At 38.3% G+C, this 21,444-nt stretch overlaps 1 protein-coding gene and 1 long non-coding RNA gene across 5 annotated transcripts in view; one reads left to right on the top strand and one right to left on the bottom strand.

The window, feature by feature from the left end:
* AUH (AU RNA binding methylglutaconyl-CoA hydratase) overlaps positions 1-7,594 on the top strand; it is a 95,252-nt gene extending 87,658 nt beyond the window's left edge. For 3 of the 4 annotated variants that reach the window (XR_014939285.1, XM_085528571.1, XM_015849381.3), the window contains 4 exons: positions 1,989-2,176; positions 3,814-3,864; positions 5,510-5,557; positions 6,383-7,594. Coding sequence is in view for 2 of the 4 variants with exons in the window: in XM_085528571.1 (XP_085384697.1) it covers positions 1,989-2,176; positions 3,814-3,864; positions 5,510-5,557; positions 6,383-6,460 (365 nt within the window). In the remaining 2 variants the exon portion in view is untranslated. The remainder of the gene's footprint in view (positions 1-1,988; positions 2,177-3,813; positions 3,865-5,509; positions 5,558-6,382) is intronic. The other variant, XR_014939284.1, reaches the window with a different exon arrangement.
* LOC107306305 (uncharacterized) overlaps positions 1-21,444 on the bottom strand; it is an 80,321-nt gene that overhangs the window by 11,949 nt on the left and 46,928 nt on the right. Inside the window, exons 2-4 of the long non-coding RNA XR_001552074.3 lie at positions 14,430-14,511; positions 13,995-14,120; positions 12,888-13,093 (exon numbers count right to left, since the gene is read on the bottom strand). This is a non-coding gene — a long non-coding RNA (uncharacterized LOC107306305). The remainder of the gene's footprint in view (positions 1-12,887; positions 13,094-13,994; positions 14,121-14,429; positions 14,512-21,444) is intronic.

Genomic DNA, 21,444 nt, shown 5'->3' with positions numbered 1-21,444 from the left:
TTCTGATGTACATGAATAGATTCTAATTGGGATATGGAAACTTCTTTCGGTGAGAAATGAAAAGACATCTTTTCAGTAAATATTCCTTTGTAGTACTGGTAGTGCAGCTTAGTATCCTAAGCAGTAAACTTCTTGAAAACACAGCTTGTAGTTTTATGTACATAGTTAGGATTTAAATCTTGTAGCTGGAATTTAAGTCATTTTCTGTCAGTCTCACCAGCAAGGCAGCCAAGACTAATAGAAAAGCATAGTGTTTAGGGTCTGTAGTATTTTAAATGCGATTTTGTTCAGATGTTCTTCCCCCCCCCCCCAATAAAAATGTACTGGAATAGTGGCTTTCTATAAATTCTGTGTTTCAACTGATGGATGCTGTTAGCAGAATTCTTCCTCTAACACTGTCACCCACTTAGCTGAACTAACAGAACTTACAAATGGGAGTTTATCTTTCTACTGCCTGTCATCTTTGACTACAATGATGGTCTTACTATGGTCATCCTGGTATGGTCGGACTGTACAGAATATCACATTGTTTGTATTTACTGATGTGGATAGTTATTGTGAGTGTAGCCATTTTCTTAATTCCTCCAATTTAAGCCCAGAAAACATATCTCATGTTTTTGTTATATATCATGATTTTGTAGTATTCTAAGAAGGCTCCTCTGCTCCCTGCATTTTTCTGTGATGTAATGTGTTCAAAAGGAAGTATGCTTTTATGGAAAGTAGTACAGTTGTGCTGAAGCTTGTGGTTCATAAGAATTTATAATCGAAAGCTGAGTCGTGGAATTACCGGAAGGTTTTGTTGTTTTCAGTTGGTAAATTTGTCTTGGGAAAGAAAATTGAATGGATTTGAAACTATGCTACTGGCTTAGTCTTCCATTATCTGTTGGAAATCATTCTGCTTTACATTAATTTAATGTAAATTTGTCCAATGCTATACCAGATGTCCTTAAAAATCTTTTGTAAATATTCCTCATGTATTTTAAATATATTAGCACACTGCTGCAGAAATAGCTTTGTTTGGAAATAATTGCTTACTTATGGACAGTCTGTGTTAGTGGAGTATTCTTTCCAGATACACACTTATATGGTACTTTGAATGGTTTCAAAATACATTCTTCTGAATGAAGGCCATTGTTGCTCTTAATGCATACAAATAACTGCTATTTTATTTCAGTCTACATATTTAATTGTGACCACGGTTGTACTCACACTGTTTGTCAATCCTAGATAGTTGTTAGTGTAACTGAGCAATCTGTACCTGTCTGGTTAATATGGTTACTGCTTATTGACTTCAAAACACCAAATAAGTTTTTAACATAATAAGAAAATCTAGGTTAGATCTAGGTTAGATGAATCTAGGTTATGTCTTTCTCTGCTGATCTGCATCTGTCATTATTCTTTCCTATTTTTTTATTATAAAAATTTAGATTTCAACACTATGACAGAAAAAAGAAGATGAGAATGTAGTTTTAAATACCTTGTCTTTAGTTTATGTAAAAAATGCTTACCATCCTCAGTACATGGAGATTTTTGCATTGGCTACTGTTTTGTCCTATTTCCCAGAGTATATGTTCTTCTTGAGTGTTTTTCTTCAAAAATGTTCATGTCTGTGATAGTTAATATCATGTAAATAAATATTTTTAAAATAAGCCAAGTTCTTGGTTATAGTTGCTTACTGGCTTATGGTTTTCCTTCAGCATTTGTCTGTTTGAGGTAAGATAGTTCATCTGTAATCAAGAAGGTTCTATTAGTTTCAGCTCTTACTTGTTTCCTGAGAAACAGATCAATTTATTTCACCTTAAACATAATTTCAAAACTGAAAAAGGCAATTGGGAGTGTTTCTGTATGTTAGTATAATTTCTGTATGCTTTATATAAATCATTAAGGAATTAAAAGTGATAATATTTGTAATGAGCCAGGCGTCTATGTTTCTGCGTTAAATGAACGTGAAATTAATGCTTGCATTTTTCTCTTTTTCCAAACATTAGGGGGAACGCAGAGATTACCTCGCACAATTGGAGTATCTTTGGCTAAAGAGCTAATCTTCTCTGCACGCATTGTGGATGGTGAGGAAGCAAAGTCAATAGGATTGATTAGCCATGTGGTAGAACAGAATGAAGCAGGAGATGCTGCATACAGAAGAGCACTAGCTCTGGCAAAAGAATTTTTACCTCAGGTACAACACATTATTTTGTTCTTAATTCTTAATGAATAGTAAGACTAGAAAAGAATCTGCTATATTCAGAAAAACTATCACGAAGTTATGTATTAAAAAGCCACTGTATTTATATAGAGAGCAATGAAAAATTATCTTCCTTGTGTAGTGAATGGTGTTATTTGGTAAGAATTTCAGTAGAGCAAATAAACTTTGTCAATACTTGTGTCAACGTGATATAGTCTGTGTTTGCATTGTTTATTTTACTTTTAATGTTTTATACATTAAAAATAGTGCAGTATTTTTAGTATAAAGCAATTATCTCAATAACTGAGCACTTCAGAAGAGGCACAGAAATGTCATTATGAAAGTGAGTGTATCTCAGTGTAGATTTTATTTTGAAAACCTTAAGTGCAATTTCAGTATTAAAGCAAAACCCATTTGGTACTGGAAAGTGATCTATTTGCTTTCTGTCCTTTGTGTGTATATTTCATGAAAGTATCATGCCTTTATATAATTCATTTTTCATGCCATCTTATCTCTGTTCATATCTCTTACTAAAAGAGTTAAAATGAGTTTTGCTAAATTTCTGGGCTTTAGAACTTAGCAAATTGTGGTAAGAAGTTAAATCATTACCTTTACAAGGGTCTTTCTGTTAGCCAATTGCTACCTGTTCTCATATGCTATCAAGCACAGGTTATTGTTTGCAGTGGAAGCTCTTGATGAACTTGCTTTCCCAGCGAGGCATCCACAGTAGCAAATTCATAGGAAATAGTAGTAAAGAAAATTAGTAAACCTCTCTATTTCACCAAAAGTTTAACAGTAAAATCTTTGTATTCAAAATAGAAAATGTATCAGGTTAGATATGACAGCTAAAAATGATTGTTTCTTGAAAACCCTCGTAGAAAGAAAATATGAAACATACACTGATTATGTTAACATGTGATCCTAGATGTCCTAGGTCCTAGATGTCACAGACAGATGCAATGAGATATCACAACTGAAGTGACTGTGCTTGGTTCTTCTCAAAGTAGCAGGCCACTACTTTAAAGCAGTATCTTTACATTTAGAAGCTGATGCTGACAATTGGCACACAACCGAGGTAGATGATTCCCAAAGATGCCTCCTTGTGGAGGAGAAGGGTCAAACTCCTGGATCCTGTTGGTCTCAGTTTCAGAAGAGTGTCATCACCTGAAAATAGCAAGGTTTGCAGTAGCACACTTAGGCTATATCCACTCACTTAATTTTGTTTTCATATTCTTTTCCTGCATCTCTGTTGTATGATAGTAGGGACATAATTAGATTGATACAGTGAAATCGTATAATGATGTGCTCTTATAGCAGCTATCCTGAGCCTGGTTTTGATGGAAATCAAGCATTATTGGCAAAAGAGGGATGCTCAGCATGTAAGCCCAAAATACTGGTCTAAGTTTTCACTTCTGAAAACAATATACATCTTTGGTATTTTCTCAGTATTGAAAGAAGAACCATTTGGAAGAAAGTAGCTGCTTTAGACATGTATTTTAGGACATTTAACCTGTTTAATAAATTGCTAAAGTGTAGAAGGTCCCAGCTCAGAAACACTGATGTTCAGTTTGTTTACTGCATAATCTTATAGAATTTGATGGTGTTTAAATAATCCTTCTCTTTCATTTTAGGGACCAGTGGCAATGAGAGTTGCAAAGCTGGCCATCGATCAGGGAATGGAGGTAAGGACCTATACAAGGACCTATATAAGTGTAATAAGAAGTCAGATTGGCAATATGTTTACTGGGGTGATTTTATTTTATTTTATTTTATTTTATTTTATTTTATTTTATTTTATTTTATTTTATTTTATTTTATTTTATTTTATTTTATTTTATCCCTAGAAGTGAGTTTTGTTTCTCAGTCTACAGCCTTTCAATATCCATTTTGTCACAACTTCTTTTGAAGATTAAATGTAATACTTTTATGTCTGTGTTTATTAACTCTTGAGACAAGAATGAATGTTGATTTCCACAACATGGCATAGTGATCCCGTGTCTGCCTAGTTGTAATGCAATCTGCCAACTATTAATTCCAGAAAGTAAACATAGACTATTATGAACAGGTTATCTAACAAATATAAATATGCAGAAAGTAATCAATTCTGTCAAGGCTCTCAGTTTAGTGTTTATTGCATAATAAAGACAAAGAGATACGTTATTTATTTTTATTACTTTAATAGAGACTACTTTTAAAATTATATCTGAAGACCTATTTCATATTTGATTCTAATTGCTACCCACAATAGTAAACCAAGTTCTGAAGTTCCTTAAATACCTGACCTGAACACATCTAGACACATATTTTACTTTAGGCTTGAGAGTTACCTTGCTGAGCTCAGCAGGACTATTCTTACTTAAAGTTAAGCACATGAATAAGGTGTGCACCAGCACATCTTATAGTTCATTGTAGGAAAGAAAAAGGGATCACATCACACACAGAATGTAAATCCAAGAGTACGAATTGAAGAACATTTTTCTTCTCAAAGTCTCATAGACGAATTCAGAAACTCTGAATGATCAAGTAGTTCAGCCTTGAGACTCAAGACAAAATCTACTGCATCAAAAGTGATGAAGCCAAATGTTCCTTCCACTGCTATTACATGGCAGAGATTTCATGGCTTCTCTAGGTAATCTTTTTAGCTTATCTTCCCTTGATAATGTACTTGTGTTGCATAGCCACAGTAGTTTCCCCGGCTGTTTGGAGAACTGATTAGTTCTGCAGCAGCTGACCCGTTAGAAGGACAGAGAAGTACTGAGGAAAAAGTCATTTCAGTCATTTCTGAGTGTCCATTTCAGCTGTTTAGACCTACCCACAAAGAAAATTATTTTCAGAAGTAGGTGAGGGTGCAGGATTGCCATTGGCTTCATTTAGTTTTTAAAATCCATTTAAAATTGAATTCATGTTAAATTTTTAGCATGACATCATTTTTGTATAGGAATTTTTGAAGATGCTTTTTTCAGAGTGATTTTGGAACAATCTTGCAATAAATCTGTTTTCCTTTGTAGCAGTTGAAATCATTACAGAAGTACATGTCTGTAATGACTTTTAGTCCTGATGATTTTGTAATGAAGAGCGTACATTGTTTTGACAGTGTGTTACGTGCTAGTTTTATCACCATATACAGGAACTGTTCCAGAAATGCAAGGCACTGTCACCACTTGGCAGTGAGATAATCCTATGTTAAGTGCCGCAGACAAACTTCACAGACATGTTTTATGATTTGGCATATAGAAACATAGTATATAAGTTAGCTGATAAGAAATAATGCATATGAAACATACGTACAGAGATGTGTTCTAAAGATTGTTGAATTATTTTCCTCAGGTTGATTTAGTAACAGGACTGGCAATTGAAGAAGCTTGCTATGCTCAGGTATGTAACTATGATTACCCGAAAAATGTAGAAAAGAAGCTGTGCTGGAGTACACTGTGAAGACTTGTTATTTCTTCTACAAATATTTTGTTGCTATATTACTTTTTTTTCTTCTTCTTTTTTTCTTTTTCTTTTTTTTTTTTTTTTTCCCCCAGTAAGGAATGTGTGGAGGGAGGTACAGGACAGAAACTGTTTGGCTGATGGGAATTAAGCATTGCTAGCCCCACACTATGCCGGTTATGCATTGCTGTGTATCTATCCCAGTTTGCCATTGCTTTTTTGTAACATTGAGGACTCTTTACAAGCATGTGCAACTTGACAATGTGTGTACTTTCCAACAGAAAATCATGATAAACATCTTTGCCAGTAAAACATGAGAATAATATGTTTTTATTTTGTATGTTCTTGAACTTTGTGACAAATTTTGATGACAGAAGCAGATGCATCACCATTAGAGATATGCTTATTTAAAATATGCAGTAATCTGATTACGAACCTATCCGTCCACCTCCATTCCCCCTAAAACCCACCAAAACAGACACATAGGAAGAAACCAGCACATCAAAGCCCTGAAACAAGATCTAGAAATTCTCACTGTTATCTGCTCAGAGAAAAGATACTCCTTTTCCCAGGCTGTTTCTGAGCCTTGCTGTATGCCATAGAAGTACATGCTGCTTTCCTGTATCTGACTATATATTGCAATTTTCATTTTTCTGTTGTGCTGTATTTCACAGGAGAACTGATACAAAAATTTGTACAAAAATACTTTTCTTATTTTATTTATTTTTTATTATCTGTAATGAAATGTTACTCTGCTCTTTGTAGACTATTCCAACAAAGGATAGAATTGAAGGCCTCCTTGCATTTAAAGAGAAGAGATCGCCTCGCTACAAGGGCGAATAAAAGAAGCTGATGCCTTTAAAATGAAATGGGGTATATGTACAGATATGAGGACCACTAAGATGCATTTTGCATCTATGCCTAGAATATCACAGCCACCAAAGTTAAAGCAAATCATGCTGATGTTACAACATCTTCTATGTGTCCATACTTGTACTGGGACAGGATAGAAGTGCGTGCCTACTCATGCTCATTATGGTGTCTGAAGGCCTTGTTTTGGCAAGGTCACAGGTTCATGCAGCATTTTAAAGATTCCATATATGTGAAACTTACCATTCTATAATTTAAAAAAGCTCTGTAAATTCTTTATGTAGACAAAACCTACATGTGATGTGAAGTATAAATCTGATTTATCATTTTATCAATATCGAAGTGACTACTGAACACCAAAAATAAAAAATTGTACCAAATACACATTAAAATGATTCTGTATATCAGTAAATATTTTGTCCAAGTATTCTACCCGAATATGTACACTATAAATAAAATGAAGGGAAATGAAATGGATTATTGTTTGTTAAATGTCAAGCTTAATAGTCTGACTTACCTTATTCTTAGTAAAACAAAATTAACTTTTATGAGAATAGCACATAATGGCATCCTTTTGGTGAAGTCATTGCCAGTATATTCATTTAATTGTATTAAATGGAGATGTCTTGGAGTCCAGCCTTACTAATGCATTATTGTTCTTTAAACTGACCTTGTCTTGCATTCTTCTAAAATACCATCTGATGACTACTGTCTGCCATTAAGGAACTTTATTTCACTTATCTTAGTTATTTTAAGTTTGTGCTGACTATATTAAGTATTTTTTCTGAGTGGGGATATGACTAATGTGCTGCTAAAGCTATTAGAATTTTCTTCTGTAGAGGACCCAGAATGTCCTTTTTGAAGAGTCTAATAATGCATATTTATATACAACAGGGATGATAGTGAAACGTTCTTTGTTCTGTGGCAGCCTCAGGGTTCTTTTTGTACTTAGAAAGAGAAATCCAGTAGGTTATGAGGTGAGAAAACAGTTGTGATTCATACTGTATATTTGTTCTGATTGTGGTGTATACAACAAATACCTGAAAATAACCTCTTAAAAAGTATTTTTGTTAACTTGACTGGAAAATAAACGTGTCTTAGCAGTCAGAGGCTGTCTTTTTATAGAAAACAAATTTCTTTGCAGTTAGTTACCATTGACTTGTGCATGCTCTGATTTTCCTGCTGGATTAACCGTGGTCAGTGTCCATATCTGTGATGATAAAGCAGCTATTCGACATGAAATGACAAGAACTCATTTAAATTCATATTTAGCCATATCATTACATGTAAATTGGTTATAACTGGTAGAGCATACACTTTATTAATTGGAGAACTTGCTGAGTTGATCATTTCATGCATGATAATTTGCAAATAAAGTACCAGTGCTTGTTTTTGTAGTCATATAAAGCCTTTAGGGTCATTTTCTCCTGTTTTTGAAATGCTAACATGTCATTTTCATTTTTACTGAGTAGGAAATAATTATGTTAATGAGATTTTAAAAAACATTGAGTCTGTGCTGACTGATTTGTGTTTGTGTGTAACTTTGATATACTGTCAGGTTATTGAGATGCCTCTGGTTTTCTAACAAGAACTGATTTATAAGTAGCTTCCATGAATGTATTTTAAAAAAACCTTAACTTCAGATACTGTGATGTAAGACTGTAGATTTGTGCCTTTAACTCATAGTTTTCATTTCAGAAAATAGTTTTTACTGTCATACTGATTTCTCCGTTCCTTTCCTCAAGAGAAGATATTGTCAGATTGTGGCAATTTGAGTCTCTTCTTTGAAGTTAAGAACTTGAGTGTTATTTCCAATTGACTACCATTAGCGTGGTTCTCAGAGGTACTGTGTAGTGATATTTCAATAGTTTTAAAGAAGAATTTTTACAAAGGATGAGTTAAACGCTTATTGTTTCTGTTATTAAGTAACTAGCATTATGATGACTTAATCGCTCTTAGTAAATAACAGTGTAAGACTTCTACTTCCATGAAAGGATAATTTGCAAAAGAAATGCTCTTATAAAGCCCAACCTTTTCTTAGGAATGGTATGATTTGGCAGTTCCTCCTTCAAGTGCTTAGGCTCAGTTCTTTCAGTTTGTGGTAAAGCCATGCTTTTCTCCACAATATCTCGTAAGTAAGTGACCCCTGGTCTCTGCTGATTTCCTGAGAGGTTATTTCATGGTCCTCAGGCATAAACAGCTCCTTATCCTTGCTTTTGCTCTTCTCAAGTGGATAGTGAGTTCTTCTATACTTCTATACTGAGTTTAGTATTGAAAAGTTATAGTACAGGTAGGTCAGTTACCTTAAGTCTCTCAGTGGTCTAAGTACACATACCAAATGGTCCATATATTCTTGCAGAAGTTAATGAGTGAATTTATGTGACTCATATACCTCATTTTTCCCTCTAACCTATGAAATCATAAATATGGAAGTAACTCACATCCCACTAGTTTTACTGAGTTTCTGGATGGAGTTTTAAGAATTGTCTGAATGACTTTAGTCTCTTCAATGCATTTGAGTATCTCACTTGCTTTGAAGCAATGTGGTCCTTTGTTTTGAGTTTGTGTGATGGTACACTTAAGAACACTTGGACAGTGTTGTTTTGTGTAAGTCAGCTGTGGAATTCACAGAACCATTTGTGTCTAGTTGTTGAAATTCTGTCAGTCTGTGCACAGTTACTCATAGTTCTACTCCAGCGTTCATATCTGCTTTTTAACAATGCTTTTAACTACCTGCATTCAAAGTAGTGAACACTACAATGTATCATTTGCAACTGTTTCATATTTGTATCAGTCATTGCTATGTGATGTATCTGTTTAACTTAGCAGAAACAAACTGGTCTCTTCTACAAAAGAGACTGGTTTCTCTTTGGAAGTCATAGGAAGTAAAGTAGCGTGTTCAGTGTTACCGATACTTCCAAGTACTAAAAAACAGCTCATAGATGCAAAATGAAAGCAGTGATTGATACGTCTTCGTTTATCAACAGTTTAGGTTTTGTTTTATTGCTTTTCCATGTAAGGAAATCCCTGGAAAGGTGTCTATTGAGATTAGTCGATATTTATAATATTCACGGGGGAAAAAAGCCCAAAACATAAGAAGTTGGTACTGTTTCTGGTGCTGACAGAACAAGATGTGCTTCCATCTCTCATTTATGAAGTTTTAAACACATTCAACCTAATGGCACTGTTAAAAAGTCATGGGACTCCACTGTATAGTGAAATTTGTACAGTTAATGCACTTTCGATATCATAGTGACAATGCTGCTATTTTTAAATGTTCTTTTCTGTACACTTCTAAAAAGGCATCTATCTCCAAAAATGAGAGAAGGAGAATAGTTGTGAACAGGTAAGACAAAAGGAGATATGTGTTCAGCTGAAGGCAATGAAATTCCTTTTGTGTATCTTGAGGGATTACAAATACTACTTTTGCAGTTAATGCTTAGTTAAGTGCTCCTTAGGCAGGAGGAACATCTGTTGACTTATATGGTGATTTTTTTGTTTGTTTGCTCTTTAAACACTGATGTTTTATAAACAAAGTTACAAGAGTATTAAAAATTATACCAGAAGATTTTTGAGAGATTTGATTATAAATAACTATTTATAACTATACTTGCTGTAATCTTTTGCAGAAACAGCAGTCAAGTACCTAGGACAGGCACGTTTGTTACTATGTATTTCAGCATGTACATGTGATAGTTCAAGGCTGGAATAAATGTAGCAGAAGTCAAAGTGATTTCTAACTTTCTACAAAGGCGTGGCATACCCAGCACATTCCTCCCAGCCCTGCTATTCCATTTGCCTCTGCAGTTTGTACAGCAATCGTGAGCATCTCATTAATCAGCAGCTGACATAGATTGTAATATCAGTCTCTCCACCCTTCCTTTACCAAGTCTAGACTTAGATTTCATCTTTAAATTTTATCTAGTAGATAATTCTTCCACGGACACTCATTCACATGCAAATAAACATGAAATATGTTAAAAGAATTTATTATAGAGGAGTTCAAAACAGTCCCTCTCAATTAACTCTCAGAGATATGATCTGTACATATATTTATGTTTATAAATTCTTCAGAGTTCTGTTCAGTGACTACTTCTCTTTGATTATGATTTCTAAAGTGTATGCTAATAAGGCTTTTGTAACATTGAAGAGGTGAAAATATGTTGCGGTTTTCATGTTGTGTAATACAGTCGCTTTCAAAAGGACATGAAGAGTTTGGGTTGTTTTTTCTTTTTTTTAAGCAATATACAGCGAATAGTTTCTTTTTTATTCTTGCAATTGCTAATTGATTTAACATTTTCATTTAAGCATAAGGGACTTTGTGATATCATCTTTGGCTCAGTTCTTCCTAGCATGTTAAAAAACCCTATGCCAGTTTGTGCAGATTCTTTAGGAAACATGTCTCTTTCATTTAGTTTAGAAAAAAAAGTTTAAAATTTAAATTACAAGGAGAGAGTTTTGAAGGTTGTTTTTTCATTACATATGAATGTTAATAATCTGTCTGTATGCTTGTTTGGAAAGAGTTTGACTCTGCTTTTTTTTAATGTAGGAAGTCCATGCTGCCAGAATTGTTCTCTTCAAAGCTGCTATGTATCTGAATTATTAATATAAATTAAAAATATTCCTAGATAGTGAGCAAAAACACAGTTCATGTTGAATATTGTTTTAAGTGTGTTCTTATAGCCAGCCTCCTCTTCAACTTCGTGATGGAAAGAAGGAGCATGCTTCAGGGGAGCAGTGGGTCTTGGAAGGAACTTGGATAGAAGGAATGGTTTGCCTGGCATGTTCAGTCTGCAATGACTAAGTCACAGTCCATTTCAGCACAGTCAGTTCTCTTGTTTTGAGCAACTCCGCAGGTTTTTCCATATTGGCTTCTTTCATCCCGAGTTCTGTACTCTAATCACTATTAGAAATCATAACAGCCATATGTGATACCTAGGCTATCCATGTAAATATTTGAAAGGAGGAAGGATCTACAAAATGCAGCGTAATGGGCAGGGTTCAGCCTATGTTACCAGTTCTTAAGTGAAGGCTTGGGCCTGTTTTAGCACTTTTTTTGCTTTGTACTGAAGGAAATTCCTTTCTTCATTTAGATGCTCAAATTTGTATTCTTAAAATTTCACTTGCCTAGGCTTAAATCAGCAAAATTCTGAAAAAGTAGAAAAAGTCTACTGCAATCATTTCATCTATCAATGTGCTCTGTAGTTGGAGAGCAGATCAGTTTCTCCTCCCTCCTTTCTTTGAAATTGATCTTCAGATCAAAGATCTTATCACTGTGTGTCTCAGTCACTCCTGATGTAAACGTTTGTATTTTAGTTAATTACATAGCAATAATGACCACTAGTCTGTTCGATTGGGAAGGGAAGGCCTGTCTTACAGCAAATGTTATGCTGTTTTATTAATAGACTGTGGAATAAGGATTAGAGTCCTGCTGTCTTTACTCTCATTCCCAGCATCGCCTTTGTACTCCTTGGCATCCTGTCTGTCAAATGTAAAGAGGCCTAGTGACTCAGATTCGTGAGCTGCAGAAGGCTTAATTCATGCATCTTGAAAGGCCATCATATAGCTTGGCTTCTGCTGCTGTCGTCATCAAGAGCAGAGCTTCAGAGATCAAAGGAAAATCTCAACAGCTAAGCAAAAATGTTGAGAGTCTGAATTTTGCACTTGGGCACCTCAGTTCCTGTGTAGATGTAGTTTTGGTTGTGCTCCTTTGCAGTTGTGCTTCTAGACTGCTTTGTGCTTTGGAGTTGTTAGGTAAATGTGAAAATAATAGTTCCTTGAAGTAAGCAGGGTATATGAGAAACGACTGACCTCTGATGACATGACATCTGATGGAACTGTGTTGCTGCTAGCAGGTGGTAATACTTACGGAACGTGGTTACTCTTTCTGTACAAGCTCCTCTCTGTAGTCAGCTTGTCAGCAGTTAGGTGAAAGGAAACCCTAGCAAATCAGGGAGGAGGTGGTGTGGGAGCAGCCGTTGTGCAGCTACACTACCAGAATAGTTGCTGGTGCTAAAGCAGTACTATTAAGCTGGTTATTCCAGCTTTGCAGCCTGATTCTGCCAGCAGGAAAGCACATAGTGACTGTGCAGGGCAAAATTGTGATCACTTTGTGTATATATATGCATAATATATAAAATGCATGTCCATATGTCCACTCTGCTTTGAGCACATAGCATCCTGGTTGTTCATGGGATTGTCTAAAGCATTGCTTCCATTATTAAAATAGCTCATCAAAACCATGTATGTATGTAAACCACAGGTATGTGTGTTTAGAGTTACAAAAACATTTTGTTCTTTACATGCTTTTATAGTTCATATAATTACAGAATATTTATCTGAAGTATTTCGCAAGTATACTTGTGTAATACTGGTAGAAGATTAAGTAAGAGCTACTTACTAGCACTGTTGCGCAAGAACATCAGATGTTATTGTGATGTACTGAGATTCGAGGGACTGAGCATGCATTTGCTTGCTTTATTCCTGTGACCTTTTTGCTCTTTCATATAATACAGCAGTCCCGTAACGGTGGAGCTTGTTTTCCTTTACACAAGTGCCAGTAATCACTTGAACAGGGCACTCAATTCCAGTTTTGATGGGCAGTACCTGTAATGGACAACGGTAGAGTATCTGAGCCAAGCTGGCAATCTTTGTGATTTACAGTGCCAAAAACTTCAAAGCTTCCTTTTACAATCCTAAAGGAATACAAGTTTGTATTTCTTCATATCATCAAACTTAATTATTGGCAATAAGTAACTGCTGGCAAGAGCAGCACATCACATGGCTTCATTTCTGCTTTAGAAAAGGTCAGCATATGGCATAAACACTTTGCTGTATTGTACAGCCTTGTACTCTGATCACATAACACATGCTTCAGAAAGCATTATGCAATGTTATACGCACTGATTAATGACTGCTTGCACAAGAAGTTTTTCATTACCCTGAATGCTAGCATCCTGGGAATGATTAACTTTATGACATAACCCCTCATCACGTAAATATGGAAGATTCAAATATAGCCTCAGAATAACATGTTTTAGAAATAACTGAAAACTTCCCTGCTTAGCACTGCGTACAGTACGTGATTAACAACTGCTCTAAACCTTCAGAGTTGAATAGGAAAGCCTATTTGGGCAAACTGCACACCGGATTTATTCTTAGGATTTAAAGTTTTACCCAGGATGAATTTCTGCACACAGCAGCATGTCATTTGCAGTGTTTTTCCTCTGCTTGTGTAAGTTTGAATTTCCTGAGAAAAATCCATGCCAACAATTTTCAGTGTTCAGCCAGTGAATTAAACAGAGCAAGTTAAATCTAGCCCTTATTCATGCCAGCAGCTGCGTGTGTGTAAATGACTCAATCCGGTATGTTCAGCATGATAGTGCACAGAGTTGTGTGCTTAAATCAGCTTGGTTATAGAGGAGTAAATTCACAACAATTGCTGTGATTTTTCTGCAGACAAAATAACAAAACAAAATGTCCTGAGTGAATCAGCTTTCAAACTTACAGTCTGAACAGAGCTACACAGTCAGATTTAACATTTTTATCTTCTCTTGAATGGCTGTTCCGTGCTCGTATTTTTCAGATTCTGGTGTTAAAAACCATGACAACAGTGCATCACAGTTGTCATCATCTGGAGGATGTAGAAAAGAGGGAAAAAAAACTTGTAAATATAAATGTTCATCCCTGTTTTCCTCCACAAATGAAGCTGCACCTTTGTTTTTCAAGTAATCCTCCCAGTTAGCTGTGCCTCAACAGCTTGGGATAAAGCTGGTTTGCTTTTTTGGAAATTCAAGATCAGTTCTTACGAGGAAATAATTATGTTAAATTTCCAGTTACCAATTTGCATTTAAATATCAGACTAACAAAATACATCTGCTTTTTATGATTCTCTCTCCTGTAAGAAATGTTTCTCACAGACGATCACACTAAATGAAATTACCTAAAGTCTTTGTAGTAGGCGAGATGGTTTAGGATGTCACAATGTTACTTCATGCATTCCGTTTCTTCAAAAATAATCTTTCCTGAGAACAAACAGAGAAGGTAAACATTGACTTTCAGTATGTTCTCTTTAATTTTTGCTTTTTCCTGCATTCCTACTCCTACGTGCAGCAGCAAAGGCTGTAGGAAACAGACTCTGACTAAGCATTAGCTACCACCATGCCCTCATTATAGCTGAGGGCTCTTATTCTTGCTTAGCCTACGTGCGGAGCCAGCTAGTCTTTCAGCTGTGATGACGAAATGCCATGCATTTCTTCCTGGAATGGGACACAGATAAGCAGCCACTTGTTATGCTGAGGTTTCAGATGAACTGTGCTAAGGGTTTCAAAACAGTCTGTCACAATTATATCAGGTTTCTTTAGCAACCAGTTCGTTTCAGACACTTCTAAGATAAAAAGGGAAGAGCTGATGGTTTATTTTCCCTTGTGGTTACACTGTTTAAAGCTTCACAGGATGTGACTGGACAGTTTACACTTAGCCTGAATTTATTAATTTTAAATGAAACTGGCAGATCAAAATGGATCTGTCCCTATCTTGAAATTCACTTTGTTTATAGTCCATAGGTATGCCTGTTACTTCAGAGAAGAGACAAAAATGTTATGACTGTGATATGCTGCTTCCAATGTTCTGCTGTGCAAACTGGATTTCTGAGAACTCTGAATTTACTCTGGGTCCAGTAGAAGCCAAGAGCATTTGGAACTGTATGGGACAAAGTGCTGGTGCTTTGATCTTGGGGTTGAATGCAGGTATGAGAACATGAGTACACAGCAGGAGACCAGCTGACCTGTAGCTTAGCAAAAGTAAGGGAGACTGTTCATGAGACCGTATGTGGGGGCCTGCTTGGGTGATGCCATGCACTAACAAAAGCTGTAGCAGAATTAAACTGAGATCACATAAGCATTCAGACTGAAAACTAAATTCAATTTCCTTTTAAGACAATTAAGATCATTTTCTTTTTCCATTTACATAATGGAATTTGGATCAATTCTCAAGTCTGTAACCTTAATCCTGTAATGCATTCCAAATAAATGTGTAATTTACTGTGAGATCACTGATAATCTCAGCTATTCGCAGTCCCTTCCCTCTCCCCCTTCCTGCATTCTTGAATGAAGAGGAACCCTTTTGAAAAGGTCCAGAGAACACCAGATATTTTTAAACCCATCATTCCTCTTTATTTTTATTTTTCCCTTTTTTGGGCTAGTTATTGACTGCTGACTGAGAAAAAAATAACAGCACATTTCCCTCATGAATAAATGATTTCGTAATTTTAAACTTCTTTCACATTCAACAGCGAAGAAGTCCTGACCTTGCAGAACAAGATACATAAAGAAGCCTGTGATTCTCCACGACTTATGTACTCTTTTTTTTTTTCCATAATGTGGAAGACATCCTGAATACTGCCACTAGTGAGTATTTTAAATGCCAGATAGAGTTAGTTAGTCTTCACAGCATTTATGATCCAGCAAGTACAAAGGGGAATTATGGGCATCTTCTTTGGTGTTGAAGTTTGGGAGTTTGAAGTTGCAAGCTTAGATTTTAATTAAATCACCACAGTGATAACTATACAACAAATTAGACTTTTAAAATACTACCAGTTCCAAAATCACATTGTTTTATGGAAGTGATTGTTCATAAGCCATCTTACATGTTGTTTGAAGCATCCTGTGGTGGCTAAGAATGTTTTCTGTCTTTGGAACAATTGATTTGGTTGTCTGAAAAAGGCAGTCTCATTTTTCACTTTGGAAGTGAAAAAGAAGAGAGCAGTACCTTTGTCTCAAATTATGCTGGAAAGTTAACTGGCATTCTATGGTTCAGAGCCTTTAAAGGTTGTAAACTGAAAGTATGGTGAAATTGAAATCTATCATCTCACTGAAATCAGGACCCACAAACACAGTCCCACCAATGCTGAAGGTTCTGAAACTGGTTTTGTCTGCCTTTTGGCCTTTCTCACTTTGTGCTCATACACCTCTGGATGTTTGCAGCTGAAGTGAGCCAGCTGAGCATGCAGTGCCTTGAGTCTACACAGTGACAAAGTGGCACATGTCCTTCTTTAGGAGGAATAAGGTGAGGGGACACTAATTTGAGCCTTTGTCTTCTGCTGAGACACCTATACAAAAATAATGAGTCATTCTCTTCCTTTTCTAAGTGTAACTTCGATTGCATGACTGTTGAAAAGGATAAAGGAGTGAGGAGTAAAGCAATAAATTTGTTGCCTACGGCTAACAATGCATTAGTGGAGTACAGTGTACTATAGTAAGATCCTGAGAAACTGGCCAAATTCTTACTCCACTAAGCAAGAGTCCAAACTGGTCCTGGGCCACCATCAGCTGACATAATGTTTCATTGTTATCAGTATCCAAAATACCTAAGCCCACTCAGATTTCTCTACATGCATTTCCATTTCTTACTGCACCCCAAATGTCAGCAGCTTTCGGCTGTTTTAACTCATAAAAATAATTTCAGTAGCACTTACCCATCAGTCATTCTTGACTGAAATCTAAACAGTTTATGGTGGTGAATTAATAACTGATAAACAAGTATATGGAACACTGAACAAGGTGTTTTGACCATACAGTACTGTTTATGAAAGAAGCAGTGCTTACAATAAATGCATCATTTTCAATTTCAGTTGCTATGGAGAATCTAAGGGTTGAAGGTGGGTTTTTTTATGCCTGTTGTCCATGCTTTGGAGAGGTATTTCACTGCTAGAAGCAGATGGTGATTTTTAAACACACTGCTGTTTTGCTATAATAAAAAAGATTTTTTAAAAATATTTAAAAAAAATAAAAATAAAAAAATCGTAAACATAGGCCAAAGTGACCTTATCAAGCAAAAAGATATTGTCTTCTTTTCATTCTGCTAGACTAAAAGCAGTTTCTTTGGGTAAAACTGTCTGAACACTCAAGTGTCTGTTGTCAAGAAGGACAGAAGGGTAACTACCAAAGGCAATTACCTTCTGAGAGGAATGGAGGGCCTTATATGTCAGTCAGGCCCTACCCACAGGGAAGTGTACTGCCTGCCCAGGGCCCAAGTGAGGGATATTTCTAGGGAACTTCCTTGTCTGATTTGACACTCTGATTATTATCCTTAATTGATAATTCAGGCCAGCAGCAAGAAAGTCACTGAGAGAAGCCTGAGGATTCCCAAAAAGGACTTCAGCGGATTGGGGTAGTTAGTGGATCTCATAAATACGTGGTGCAAACACAGATTTATGTTTCTTTTGACCATGGGGGAACACCTGGCCTGATGGCTGTGGATGGGTCTTGCCTGTGTGAAAGGAAGAAATGGATCCTAGCCCAGGAGCTGGCAGGGCTCATTGAGGGGGCCTTGAACTAGACATGAGAGGGAAGGGGGATAAAACTGGGCCCACTGGAGAAGAGCCTAGGGGAGTGATGATGGGATTGGAGGTGATGAGGCAGGAGGCTCAGCTGAAGTGCATCTATGCCAGTGAACACAGCAGGGGCAACAAACATGAGGAGCTAGAAGCCACTGTGTTGCAAGCATACTGTGACTTAGTTGGCATTATGAAAACCTAGTGGGATCACTCCCATAACTGAAGCGTTTCAGTGGATGGGTATAGGCTCTTCAGAAGGGTCTGGAAAGAAAAGAGGAGTGGTGGCGTGGCAATTTACTAGAGCGTGTTGCTGAGCCTGGGGCTGGGAAAGATAAGTCTGAACCTCTATGGACAGGGATCAGGGAGAGGGCCAACAACGTGGGCATCCTGGACTGCCTAACCAGGATGAAGAGCCAGATGAGGTGCTCTATTTGCCAGCCCTTGTTCTCATGGGGGACTCCAATTTCACAGAATCACAGAATCACAGAATCACAGAATTACCCGGGTTGGAAGGGACCTCAAGGATCATGTAGTTCCAACCCCCCTGCCTAGCAGGGCCACCAAACATACACATTTACTAGATCAGGTTGCCCAGGGCCCCGTCCAACCTGGTCTTGAACACCTCCAAGGACGGGGCATCCACAACCTCACTGGGCAGCCTGTTCCAGGACCTAACCACCCTTCTAGTAAAGAACTTTCCCCTAACATCCAACCTAAATCTTCCCTCCCTCAACTTAAAACCATTTCCCCTAGTCCTGCTATTATCAGCCCTTTCGAAGAGTTTACTCCCCTCCTGGGAGTAAGTTCCCTTCAGGTATTGAAAGGCTGCAATGAGGTCACCTCGCAACCTTCTCTTCTCCAGGCTGAACAAACCCAACTCCCTCAGCCTGTCCTCATAGGGGAGGTGCTCCAGCCCCCTGATCATCTTTGTGGCCCTCCTCTGGACCCTTTCCAAAATCTCCATATCTTTTTTGTACTGAGGACTCCACACCTGGACACAGTACTCCAGATGGGGCCTCACAAGAGCAGAGTAGAGAGGGATGATCACCTCCCTATCCCTGCTGACCACCCCTCTCCTGATGGAGCCCAGGATCCCGTTTGCTTTCCGGGCTGCCAGAGCGCACTGCTGGCTCATGTTAAGTTTCTCATCTATCAGGACCCCTAGGTCTTTTTCAGCCGAGCTGCTCTCAAGGACAACTCCTCCCAGCCTGTACAGGTGCCTGGGGTTCTTCCGGCCCAAGTGCAAAACCTTGCACTTTGCCGTGTTGAACCTCATTAGGTTCACCCGAGCCCAGCTTTCCAGCCTGTCAAGGTCCCTCTGAATGGCATCTGTTCCCTCCACCGTATCGACTGCACCACTCAGCTTGGTGTCATCAATTTCCCTGATAAATGTTGGAAATCCAGTACAGTGCAGAAGAAGAGATCTGGGAGGTTTCTAGAGTGCGTTGAAGATAACTTCCTGACACAGCTGGTAGGAGAGCCTACCAAGGGAGATGCCTCACTTGACCTGCTGTTCACAAACAGAGAAGGACTGGTGGGAGATGTGAAGGTCAGGAGCTGTATTGAGCAGAGAAACCACAAAATGGAAGAGTTCTCCAATCTTGGTGAAGGAAAGACAGGGGACAGCAAAACTGCTACCTTGGACTACCAGGTGGTGGACTCTGCACTGCTTAGAATGCTGGCAGGTAGAGTCCCTTGGAATTCAGTTCTGAAGGGTAAAGATGTCCAGGAAAGCTGGTCGCTCCTCCTTAAAGAAGCTTTAAAGGCATGGGAGCAGGATATCCTCCTGTGCTGCAAGATGAGCTGTGGGGGAAGAAGACTAGTGTGGATGAATAGGGAGCTTTTTCTGAGGCTCCATGATAAAAAGAGAATCTAACACCTGTGGAAGAAGGGAAGGACAGCTCGAGGAGGGCACAAAGGATTTGTTAGGATATGCAGGGAGAAAATCAGAAAAGCAAAATCCCAGCTTGAATTCAATTTGACCATTAGGGTAAAAGGGAACAAAAACATTTTTTACAGGTATATTAATAGCAAGGGGAGGACTAAAGAGAATGTCCAGCCTTTACTGGATGCGGTGGGGAACATGACCTCTGAGGATAAGAACAAGCTGAGATTCTCATTGCCTTCTTTATGTCTGTCTTTAAAAGTCAGAACAGTTACTCTCAGGGTACTCTGACCTGGAAATCTCGAATTGGGAGCAGAATAAACTCCCCACGATTCAGGTGGAAACAGTTAAAGTCCTGCCACAGGCCCATGTGGCTGGGCAAAATCCACCTGCAGGTGCTGGAGGAGCTGGCAGAGGTGATAGCCAAGATGCTTTTCATCATCTATCAGTGTTCCTGGCCAGCTGGAGAGGTGTCAGAGGGTTGGAGTCTTGCCAGTGTAACTCCCAGCTATAAGAAGGGTTGTAAGAAGGATCTGGGGAATTACAGGACAGTCAACCTGACCTGGGTGTCAGGGAAGGTTACAGAGTAGGTCATCTTGAGGGAGATGACATGGCATGTGTGAGAAAACTGGGGGATCAGGCCTAGCCATCATGAGTTGATGAAAGGTAGGTCCCGCTTGACTCCTTCTACAACTGAGTGACCCACTTGGTGGATGAGGGAAGAACTGTTGACCAAGTCTACCTAGACTTCAGAAGAGCTTTCAGTGCTGTCACCCACAGTATTCTCCTGGAGAAGCTGGCAGTCCATGGCTTGGACACATACATCCTTGCTGGGTAAAGGACTTGCTGGGTGGCCAGGCCCAGAGAGTTGTGATGAATGGAGTTAAATACAGCTGGTAACCAATCACAAATGGTGTTCCCCCAGGAGTCGGTAGTGGGGCCTTTCCTGTTCTGTATCATTATTGATGACCTGGATGAGCGCACTGAGTGCACTCGCAGTATGTTTGCAGGTGACACCAAGCTGTAAGGAAGTGTCGGTCTGCCTAGGAGAAGGAAGGCCCGGTGGAGCAACCTAGATTTGGTCTGGAGGAGTGGAGAACTGATCATCCCTCGTTAGCCCTGGTGAGGCCTCGCCTCGAGTACTGTGGTCAGTTTTGGATCCCCTCAGTACAAGAAAGACATCGAGGCCCTGGAGCATGTTCAGGGAAGGGTCACAGAACTAGTGAGGGGCCTGGAGCACAAGTCTTATGAGGAGCGGCTGAGAGAGCTGGGATTACTTAGTCTTGAGAAGGGATGGCTCCGGAATGACCTTATCCCTCTCCATGAGGTGATGAGGTAGAGTTTGATATCCTTTTCCATGAAACTAGCAATAGGACTAGAGGGAATGGCCTCAAGTTATGCCAGGGGTATTTGGGGTGAATGTTATTAAAAGTGTCGAGTCACTGGAACAGGCTACCCAGGGAGGTGGTGGAGTCACCATCCCTGGAGGTGCTCAAGAAACATTCAGATTCTGTGACATGCTTTAGTGGGCAATGTCGGTAATAGATGGACATTTGGGCTGGGTGATCTTAGAGATCTTTTCCAAGCTTTGTGATTCTATCATTCTGTGGTTGTATATCTCTTGGATTCTGTGGGCACTCAGAAGTGATTTACATAAGGAGAACAGGTAACAAAGCATTTCTATTACAGCTCTTTATGGCATAACTGCTGGCATAGGTACTTACTGTAGGAGCTCAA

Source organism: Coturnix japonica, chromosome Z, assembly GCF_054131305.1.
Source record: "Coturnix japonica strain WE chromosome Z, WE-NBRP24, whole genome shotgun sequence".
NCBI lineage: Eukaryota > Metazoa > Chordata > Aves > Galliformes > Phasianidae > Coturnix > Coturnix japonica.
The sequence above is the reverse complement of the archived record's forward strand: the minus strand, read 5'-3'. Positions and strand labels throughout refer to the sequence as shown.